The 11,917-nt window shown below is 26.9% G+C and overlaps 1 protein-coding gene across 1 annotated transcript; it reads left to right on the top strand.

Moving 5' to 3' along the window:
- Positions 1 to 385: 385 nt before the first annotated feature.
- LOC105363636 (uncharacterized) lies at positions 386 to 11,618 on the top strand. Its single transcript, XM_011501382.1, has 3 exons — positions 386 to 463; positions 6,919 to 7,320; positions 11,162 to 11,618. Exons 1-3 carry the CDS (start codon positions 454 to 456, stop codon positions 11,260 to 11,262), a joined length of 513 nt encoding a protein of 170 aa, XP_011499684.1. The 5' UTR covers positions 386 to 453; the 3' UTR covers positions 11,263 to 11,618.
- The last annotated feature ends 299 nt before the right edge of the window (positions 11,619 to 11,917 follow it).

Below are 11,917 nucleotides of genomic sequence, written 5' to 3'. Positions count from 1 at the left end.
TCACGAAGCCGGCAGCCACGGACCGAGGCAATAGTAGTTTCCCAGTCGCCAGTCGTGCGTGGAATGGACATATGTCGGACAGCGCCGAAGGAGGTACCATAAATACAAGAAAATTTTAATGCATGCCTTTTTGGAACGTTGATGGATTCTGCGTTGTGCACGATAATTCACTCGCATCTAAGTGACGGGTGAACAAAACACGTGCGACCGAATGAGGCCCGGTAGACGGTCGGGGGAGGGGAGGGGGGGACGCTAAACTAAATATCAGGGTATTCATCTACTAGTGTTCGACTGTGCTTTTTGCGTGCGTGCGTGCGTGCGTGCGCGTGTGCGCATACGCCCGGGCTCTCTCTTCCTTGCGCATGTGTGCGTGCGTGAATTGGCAATTGTTTGTTACGTTCACTGATAATTCCGCAAGTGAAGTATACGTCGATTTAACTTGACGTATCATCCATGGACGATGGTAAAGTAATTACTTTATTTTAAGAATTTCATAAATCTCGTGTTTTAACAAGATAAATTTGCTGATATCCGCTCGCGAGAAAACAATGTTTATTATGATATTGGCAATCGTTGTACGTTTTCTAAATTATACAATCGATAACAATGTTTAATGTTTACATATCTGTAATTCGATTCGCAATTTTTATTTAATACTAATGTACTTTAATAGTAAATGATAATCCAATATTATTAATGTTAGGACATTTAGAGAGAGAGAAAGTTAAAGCAGTGGTAATGAGTGAGGTTTTATAAATGAGAAAATTATGAAACTGGCATTGAAAATCTATTAAAATGTTTCATTTTAAAAAAATTTTAGTAACAACTTTATATAAATTTTACTCGCATTTTTTTAATTTATAAAACTGTTTCTTTAATGTTTGTGTCTGTGCCTGTGTGCCTGTACGTGCTCGCACACGCGTTTTGTATAATCATATTCTATAAGAACAAAGTAAAGAATAATTAAAAAATCATAAAAGAAACATGACTGGTAATAAATATTCTATCGAAATTTTATTTGATCCATAATTTAAAATTTTCTTTGTTTATTTCTGCAATTTATTTAATATTCAGAAACCCAACGATTTTTTAAATTATAATAAAAAAATAAACATAAACTATTGGAAATAATCTACCCAACTTTATATCTGAATATATAAAGTTTTACTTTTGAAGTGAAATTGTATGAATTTAACTTTTATATTATCTAACTTTTATATTTTGTATAATTTACACTTTTATGTTAAACGTTAATAATTATAACTGATTAATTACTATTTTATTCTCAACATCATTGTTTTATATCATTTTTTTTTCCAACTTTCCAGCTGCTAATAATTAAGTATATGGGATGAGAATTGTCAATTTATCGATAGAATTTTAGTCAATTCCTTTTTACTGCAAATTCAACGAGAATAAATGGTAGACATTTTACTTAATACCCCCATCTCTCAAAAAATCTCTTGTTTATTATATTATTGTTGCTTTTCACATACATATTATTCATTTAAATGTTTCATAAATGACTGCATTATATAAACAATGTATTTAAATTAATTCTAAATAATTAAATTTTCTCTATTATTATTTCAACTAACATTATAATACTTTACAAGGTTAACGATACAACAAATATAATTGATATTAATTTACATATTTAAATAGTATGAATTGATAAAAATGAAAAAATCATTTAGAATCTGAATAGAAGATAGTTGCATATTTACGATCAAATAATGCAATTTAAAAAGATACAAAATGCCAATGAGAATTACTTTTATGATAATATTTTACAATATATTAACAAATTGTCTTGGACGTATTTTTGTGAAATGATATATTTTTCAAAATGAATTTCATATAAACAAAATTAGTTTACTTTATAGTTTGATCTTCGATTTACTAAATTTTCATTTCATATTACATTAATATAAAAAATAATGAGCGATATTATTCTATTTCATGTTGACATATACTTTAGCTTTTATATATACTAATTTAACATTGATTTTATATTAATATTAAATTCTTAAAGCATATTACCAAATAAATAATTCTAATTGTAATCATGAATTCAATCAAATAATTTAAAAAATACGTACATTCCATCTAAACTACATAACTGTAGAAAAGGAAGTTTTGCAGTTAATATTATTTATACTTACAATTCTAAAGATTTCATTCGTTAAAAAGTCTGACAACAGTAACAGCTGCGTTGGTGAAAGTTATTTTAACGTTCGTAAAAAGAAACGACTTTACGTTTAAACTGGCAGTATTATAAATACATAAAAACGGGGAAAACAGATTATAATCAAAGCAATGATTATGTATGCGTTATATCTTGTTTATGTAACATTTTAAGTCACATAGTGTAAAGCTGATATAAAAATGTCGATTTTATAACTTCCAATTAGTATTTGAGGTAAGAATCTATGTTGAGTAACAATTATATATACACACGGGCGCGCGCGCGCGCGCGCACCCATATATATAAACACACCCAACAATGGATATGAATTCGTTCTATAATATTACATTACTTTCAAATATCTAATATATTACAAATATTTTTTGGATACTTAAATGAAATAATTGATGATTATATATATTATTAAAACTAATAAATATTTTACATATTGATATATAAATAAATTTAAGGAATACTGTTAATGTAAGGAAAAATGAATGACTATTCCATACTTATGTTTATGGAAATTTGTAAAAAAAAAAGTTAAAATTCAATACAAATTCCATTATGTTCAAGAATTTACCGATTATGTCTGTATATTATTTAAGAAATAAATATTTTAATAAATGCATCACTATAGAATTAATAGCATAGATAATCATTATGATTGCCAATTAACAAGTTTTATTTAGAAATGAAATACACAGGTAAAATGCATATATAAATTTATTTATTCATTGTTTGACGCATATATTTTTATATAAAAATATAAGGTTTCTAATGTACACAACAATATTCATTCGTCATTTATAAAAATAGAATGTTCATAGATATTATCTTAGCATTAATTTGTAGTTATATAAAAAATCTTTCAATGATTTAAAATTATATTTCAATAAACCTATATTATAATATATTATACTAATATATATTGTATGTATTTCTATATTTATATATATATATATATATATATATATTTATACAATATTTGTATATACTAGTTCAATTTCATTAATAGATATTGCAATAGATATTAAAAATTAGTATGACAGAACATAAATTTTGATATTACATCTGCATTTTATAATCTTCCTGTGTGTTTGTATGTATATATATATATATATATATATATACATATATATATATATATATATATTGTTTTAATAATATATATATGATATCTCTTATATCGTTTGTTCTTCCTTACATTTGTTGTACGTGTAATGGCATTGTTGCACATAAATAACAATCATCATGAACACTTATTTATATATTGTACAGAGTTTAATATTTTTATAAAAGTAATAATAAATAAGAATTTGAAGAATAGTATAGAATAAATGAATTTAGTATGTAATAAAAATAAACATGTGTTTAATATTTGTAATTTAATATTTTCAATATTTTTAAGAATCTGATGAATTATATTTTAATTACATTTTTAAAATTTTTATAACTTTATTTTAATATTAACACTTTTTATTGCATTATTGAATAATATTGAAAGTAAACCAAATTTAAAAAATAATTATAGACTTAATTCTGTGAAACAATATTCTGCATTTTTCAATATTTCAACAAATTTAAATATCAGCCTACAGATTGGAATAATTAATTTACGTCAATTTCTAGAATATCGAAGGCGTTTAAACAGCATAAATATTCGAATATTCGAATATCTGAAATTTGCTAATATTTACATATTAAATTCTCTTTGTAAGATAGAAAGGTTAAAGGTATTGAATAAAACTTTAACCATTTAATATCATAAAAATAATCATCGAAATAGTTTATTTCCGTATTACAAATAGGCAATCACATTTAATAAAATCCTTAACGAACCTAAATAGTTGATGATTCTTTTTTAATATCTCAAATATAAGTATATTGTTTTATAAAAGAAATGCTTACGTTTCTTTATAAAATATAAATATAATTAGAAGAGTTATGAATAATGATGTCATTTACTTCTTTTATTACATATATTATTTTAAATCAATTAATTTATTAAAAAAATTTCTTTTATTTAGTACTATTCGCTATTTTTATACTCTAATTTATCATTTTATTTTTATTTTTAGCCGCGGTTATTATCAAATAATTTTTATATGCAATATTGCACATGTGTGTACAAATATTATATATACATTTACAGAATTTGAATTCACGTATAACATATGTAAAAAATATATTTCAGCTATTAGAAACTTGTCCTGAAACAAATATTTTTAGGAATTCAATTTGAAAATCTTGAGATCCAGAATAATTGTATAAATTATTCTATAAACGCACATGAATTTTATATTATTCCAATTACAGTTACATCTTTTGCGTTCTCCATCATCTTATTTAATTCTTACATTGTCACAATTTTTATTCATCACAATTTTTAGATCATGAATCATTTTCTCTTCCAAATTTATATAAAAATTCATAAGCACTTATACATAAGCTCCACATTACTCAGCTATTGCTGCCTTTCATTAAATGGACTTTTATACATTTAATTAACTGTTTAAATAATTTAACTTAGAAGAAAATTGATAATCATACATTGCACTGATTAAAAGGCAATTTATTTCCATTATTGTATTTCATAAATCCTACATATTTTCACGGACGAGTGCTAAAACACGAAGGCATTAATAAAATATTTTGACATTTTGAAAGTTATTTTACATAAGGACTATCGTAAGAAAAGTTTCTCTGAATAAAGATTATATTATTAATGATATTAAATGTATATGCTTGTTGGCATGTTTTATCTTATATTATTTTTTCCAACTGATTTACTCAGCTGCATGTTTAAAAAATATTGCATAAAATTCGATTCATTACTTAGATTTATTATTGAGGTGCTTTTTAATAGAAAGTTTTGTATAATCTAACAGATAAAAAAGCCTACAACTAACTGTGTGATATTTCTATAAATGTTTAATGGTAAAATCGTATTTCGAGTTACTTACGTACATAGAATAAGCATACGATAATTATGATTTTGACGCTACATTAAAATTTAATTAAAAAAGGTTTAAAAGCTTGATAAAGCATAAATAACAAAAAAAAATATTAATATTAAAAAAATCTAGTTAGATAATATTTTTTTATATATTATATATTGTAAATTATACTATTTTACATCCTTCTCTATATTATACAAACATCAGAATATAATTTTCATGTATAATGAATATTTGATTTTCGACTCCAAGTAACTTAGGAACAATTTACATTAGAAATTATTGTAGTATTTTTTGAAAATTACGATTAAATCGATAAAAATTACGATAAAAATTACGAATTAAAAATCAGTCGATATCATGTATATATGAATTATCGAATTTTTCCTATATTATATGGTTAATTTACATTTAATTAAAATGTGTAATTAATGTGAAATTATTATTTTTTTCTGTTTATTGCAATATTCAGATTGAGAATTATTAAATACTTCTTTTATCGATTATTCTTTTCCCTCTAATAATGTTTATAAAAAAATTTCATTTGTACATCAATATTCTTATAAATAGAATACGATATTAAACTTACAAAATGTTATATTAATTACATTTTAAATTATGGAAATAGTTAATATTTATTATATGACTATCATGTTTTATTTACATTGAAGAAAAAAAACGCATCTCAATGCAATTAATAAGTCAAATATCATAATTAACATTTCCATAATCAATAATAAATACTGAAATAATAAAATAAAATTATTTATATTTGCAAACGATTTTTACACTTTTACTGTAATTTATTTACAATAAGATATTTTAATTGATTATGCATTTTAGCCTAAAAGTCGAAACAATTATATGATGCAATTTATCAAATAATCAATTCTAACGTTTGATTAAGGAAACTCAACTAACGAATGTTTGTTTAAAAAAAATTTCGATCTAATACATAACCGTTTTTGCAAATCATCGCTTTTACATTGGAACGATTAAAGGAAGAGCTACAAAGCTATGAGTAATAACTTTACGTAATGAGAAATATTAAAAATATATGAAGTTCGTATATATATGACATTTACCTAGAGGGATTTACGAGTATCAGAAGAAAGTCGTTGTCTCTTTTTCACAATGTCGTGAAATGCAAAACAATACGAATCAAATTCATTGATATTATGTCCATTAGGTAATGCCAAATCTTGCTGAAATACTTGCTGAAAAATTCACTTTCAATGTAATTAAAGACAGTGTGAGGAGTGAAAAAATATATTAACCGTTGTATAACATATATTGCAAATAGTATTACGTATATTTCAAATGATGCCTCTTTTGCATTTTACTTTATGAAATGCCTTTTTCGTGTCCGAGACGTTGAATCGAAAAGCGGCTTAATGATAATGCCTAATTGTTCATCATCGTTGTTGCTTATTCGAGAGCGAACGATAATACGAGAGAGAAATAACGATTATACTATTTCTTGTAAGAGTCAAGTTATTTCCAACGAACACCTCGGAAAAGTCATCGCAAAAGTAATAAAACCGAGTCTGCTTGTTGTTTTCTTTTTTCAATTATTCTTCTTTGTATTTTGAGGCGCATTTTACAATGATCTTAAGAAACACGAGAAACGAACAATTTCTTTATCAGAAATGAAACTCATGCAGGAAGAGGTGAAAGAGACCTCGCGCGCGAGCATTATACTTGCGCAAGGAAAAGAAATTCGCGATTATGTAACTAATGCGTTGTCATTGTTCTCTGGATAATCCGAAGGAAGCACTGCGGAATGGTCGGGCCCCTCGAGGTCGGCGAGAGATCACCAGGAAGCCAGATGCCATCGTTGCGCTTGCGAGGATACTGCGACGAATTACGGTGGCTGGCTATTCGAGGACGAGCCGCCGCCTTACGCATCCCTCGTCGAGCCGGAGCGTCATCATCCCGGCTGGCCGTACGTCCTGCCCGGGCGGCCTTACGAGGACGCTGGCGAGCCCAGGAGCATCGCCAGGCCGCTCGTTTCCATTCCACTCACCAGCTACGGCATCTTCAAGATCGAGCCTCCGAGATACCCCGCAGCATCCGCGGTTGGCCGGACGACGCCGCTTCAGATGCCGCAGCATCCGAGGCTGCTCGTGGAGGCAGGACCAGTTGTCAAATCGTCGACTGGAACAGCGCGAATTGAGTTTGATACTGTTTGGCGAGGGGGGGGGGGGCGAAGGGTGGGTGGCGAGGGATTGAACGATTGAGGAGTAGAGGGAGGGAGTACGATCTTTCCGTCGACCGAACGCTTCGATTTATGTAAAAATAATCGTAAATGCCTTCACGCGCCATTTCATAATACTCTTATCTGCACTCGTATGAAGTTTCGGGCGAATTTATCAGCGGTGCACTGAAAAGTGATTCGTTCCGAAATTCGCGAATTAAAAAGTCATTCATTCACAGATACAGGCTTTGTTTAATGAATTACTTTTTGAGGTGAAGTACTAAATTTAGTGGAAACTTTGTAAATTGAGATAAGACGTTATGTTGAAAAGAGTATGAATTCAAGTTTTGCATAAATCTGACATCAAAGTTTAACAAAAATTTATTATTCATAACGCGGTCTGAGAATAACCGCAATTATATATGTTAAATTTTCATAACTTTGAAGAATCATGCTTATCCAATAATTATTTATTTCATTTTAATTGATAAATTTGAAGATTAAACGTCATTTAATACTTAGTACACTAATCTTAATGCCAAAAGTTCTACTTACGTGCTTAAATCTATATTCTCAATTTCATTTACGAATGTCGTTTTTTCAAACTATTTATACAAGTTATAAGCATTTCATTTAAATCTATATTTGGCAAGATTTTTAACCTAAATGAACATCACGAGTGCAGTAGCATGTATGAATAATACTAATAAAGATATTTTTAATCACAAACCAAGATATTGATGAAGCGATGGAAAAATATTGCTATAATATTCGAATATAAGCACGAACATAATATTTATAATTATATTAAGTATGTTTATGCATCTATAAACAAACAAGCAAACGTGTTTATCTTTATAATGATTTTATTACTCTTATTTAGAAGTAAATTATCAAGCTCAGTATAAATAAAAAATGTGTTGAAAAATAAATTTACATAATATCAACTTTCATTTGTTGCGATCGAGATTAAATGTCATCTTATAAATATACTTCGATTCAAAACTCGATGCTAAACATTAAAATAGGTATATAAATTATGTAATAATAATGATTATTAAGTTATATAAATTCATTTATAATTACTTCGCATTTAAATATTAATATTTCAAGTAATAATATTGAGGCAAATTTATGAAATGGTATTCATTAAAATTAAAAGAGTTTCTATTAATTGTGGTTTCAGTTTACTTTTTGTTATATTTATACGTACCGAATAAACTATTTACAATTAAAAATCGTTATTTTTTTATGCGGAAAGCAATATCAAATTCATGAATAAGTTTATAAGTTTTTTAAGCAGATTCTAATTACCATAAAAAATATTTTAAAAACTTGATTATAAACATATATAGATTTTAGAATATAACAAAAATATCAATATATAATATCCTATCAAACGCTACGCTAAAAACTAATCAAAATTATTATTATTAAAAGTTTTATACTTTGCAATAAATAACTAATATAATAATTATTACCATTACATTAAACATTAAACAATACTAATAAACAAAAAATCTAAAATTGGAAATAATACTCATGAGCATAGACGTCATTATATTTTATCGTAACAATTTTCATAGAAAATTAATTTTTTATCGCTTATTACATTTACATTTAGAGTATAGTATAGAAAAAAAAACAAAATATTTCAAATTAAAATAAAATGATCTTTGAGGGATTATCTATCAATTGAATGTCATCATATATTCAATTCATCATAAATATATTATACATGAAATTTTATTAATACATAAATATTATATAATATAATCAACTTGAATAAATCATTATGCAGGTGGTATTTCATTAATTGTTTATAACAATAGTTTTTACATTAACTTAATAAAATAATATTAATTAGTTATTATTACAATTTTCAATTTTGTCATTCGATTCAACAGATGATGATTCATCAGTATCGTATCTGTTTATAATTACAAAATTATTATAAAGACAAATGTAAATAAACATTATTTATGTCAGATGTATGAAAATTCTTATTTTATCTATATTAATTTTTTAAATATAATTTAAATATGATGTTAAATTCAAAAGTATTGATTTATTTATATAATTTGTATATAAACATATACATTTGTATACATGATAGAAAGTGAAATAATTTTAAACATACACCCATATATATATATATATATATATATATATTAGTTATAACTGTATTCAATATAAAAATCTTGTTCGAACGGTAAATTGAAATAATATCATGAATTACATTTAAAAAGAGTTCTACAAGAATCAAAATTTTATTTAAAAAAATTGACACACACACACACACACACACACAAACGTACGCAAACGCACACATATATTTGGATCAAATGCTGTGGTACTGGTGTAATAAAAGAATAAACTCTTACAAAGTGCTACAAGATGTAGTGGGAAGCTTTTGACGCTCGTGCTTTGTCAAAGCTAAGAATTTATGAATGCTATAAACGTTCATAGAAGAACCTTGGTGACGTTGAAAATAACAAAACAGTTAAGCCTCGTAGTATATAAGCCAACTATGTATGAAATGTTGGAGAATGGATAATACTACAATGTTAAATCACCGTTAAAAAAGCTATTAAGAAAGTTGATTTTCGAACATTTTTCAAGTCATGCTTTCTGAGGTCCTATAAACGATAAATATTGTATAAAAATTTATGAAAAAAAAAATGACAAAACTTTATCTTGACAATGATATCGTAAGCATATGATTGAGCAAATATTAATTGAAAAGGTATTAGTTGTCAAATCAGTCGCAGGTTGAATCGAAAATATCATGAAATGCAATTGAACAGTACAATTTGCTGAGTATAAATTAATTTATCTAAATCGAAGGATCGATCGAACAGTCGATAGTTGTAAATTGAAGTAATCATTTGGTATGGAAAAATTTGCTTACTTATTTCAACTTGCAGGATTTTAGAATTTCTATTTTATTTAATAAGAATGAGAATGGATAATGCATAAATTTTATTATTTTCTGCCACATAATGAGAGCCACAACTTGTGTGAATAATGATTAAATAAAATAAATGAAACTAACGATAAGATCGATAAATTTAATCTTCATTCATTATTTAAACGTCTGCACTCGGAAGTGACAATTAATCAAATGAATTTAATTTGCTAAAATAAATACAATTTTCAAGAAAAAGCCACTGTATTCGCTATATATGGCCCAATGAAAACTTCTTTTTCCTGTTTTCAAAGATGACGAGGACATTGAAAGGGCAACGTTTTGCGACTGTGGTGAAGATAAAAGCAAATGCTGAGTAAGCCAAAGACTAAACAGAGCACAAAATTTCATAAACTTATCGTTGATTAAATAGAACATTGGTATAAGTGTTGTTATAACTAATGAGAGGTAGTTTATAGGAAAGTGTAGAGGCAGCGATAAATTATTATCTCAATAATTATAAAAGCTCTCTTTATTCTCGTACGAAGAATATTTTTGGCCAATAGAATGAAACGAATAGTTAAAAAAAAAAATAAATAAATAAATAAATAAATAATGATTCTAGCATTATTTTAAATTCCTTACACATTATCGTTGAAATTTTAAGCCGATTACTCTGAATAAATGCAACGGAGATGAGTTTGTTAAATGTGCATCGGCAATCGTCAAAACTTAGCTACAACTCTAAACATACAAATACAACGCGCATTCATAATATATATTTTGTTGTTGTTGTTTGTTGTTATGAGAAATATTGATAATAACATTTATTATGTATAAGTATCGTAAAATATAATAATATTAAATATATTTCTGTTATTGTTGGATTATTTTTTCTTTTCTTTTAGAATACGGTGCAATTCTGATAGCCGCAACCGTTATCATTTTCCTCATGGCTCTGTCACTGATGGTACGCTTCGTCACCGAGAAGAGCTTATGGAGGGGATAAATTGTGAATAATTCCGTGTCTGCTCCCTACTGTGATTTTTACGAAAGTATTCCAATAAAGAATACTTGTACATTAAGTAGCATGTAAAATATTGAATTTTTATACATTTCCAGGAGGTCGCTACTAATGGGAAAAAATAGCGAGGCAAAAGCACATTGTACGCGAGTGTAAAATTAACAAAGCTTACGGTCATTACGCTATCGATTTTTCCACTTTAATTGCAAAACAAATGCACGCAACTAAACAAGTAAATGAAATTGCAATTCTCCTATCGTTATAAACGACAATATGTCAGTCTATGATTTTTCATAAGTGCCCACTAATTGTCAAACACACTAGCCTAAAAAGGAATGAGGCTGCTGCTATTTATTGCATATGGATTCTGGCAATAAATTTAAGATCGCGCATATTTGCTATCAATATTCAATATGTTAGTCTTGTCACACGATTTTTTTCCTTCGAACGTGCAAAGCTTTGCGATTAGCGGAATTTGATGATGTATCGCGATGAGAACGAATCGTTGTAAAAAATTGCAATTTTGTTAACTTTTAAGCAAATCGAGCCTTCTATCAGTTTATAAAATAATATCCTCCTACATAATTACATTGCTCAATCGTATTCTCCCGCCTTCGTAATCTTCATAAAGTATATAGCA

This window comes from Ceratosolen solmsi, unplaced genomic scaffold (assembly GCF_000503995.2).
Source record: "Ceratosolen solmsi marchali unplaced genomic scaffold, CerSol_1.0 scaffold3, whole genome shotgun sequence".
In the NCBI taxonomy this organism is placed as follows: Eukaryota; Metazoa; Arthropoda; class Insecta; order Hymenoptera; family Agaonidae; genus Ceratosolen; species Ceratosolen solmsi.
The sequence above is the reverse complement of the archived record's forward strand: the minus strand, read 5'-3'. Positions and strand labels throughout refer to the sequence as shown.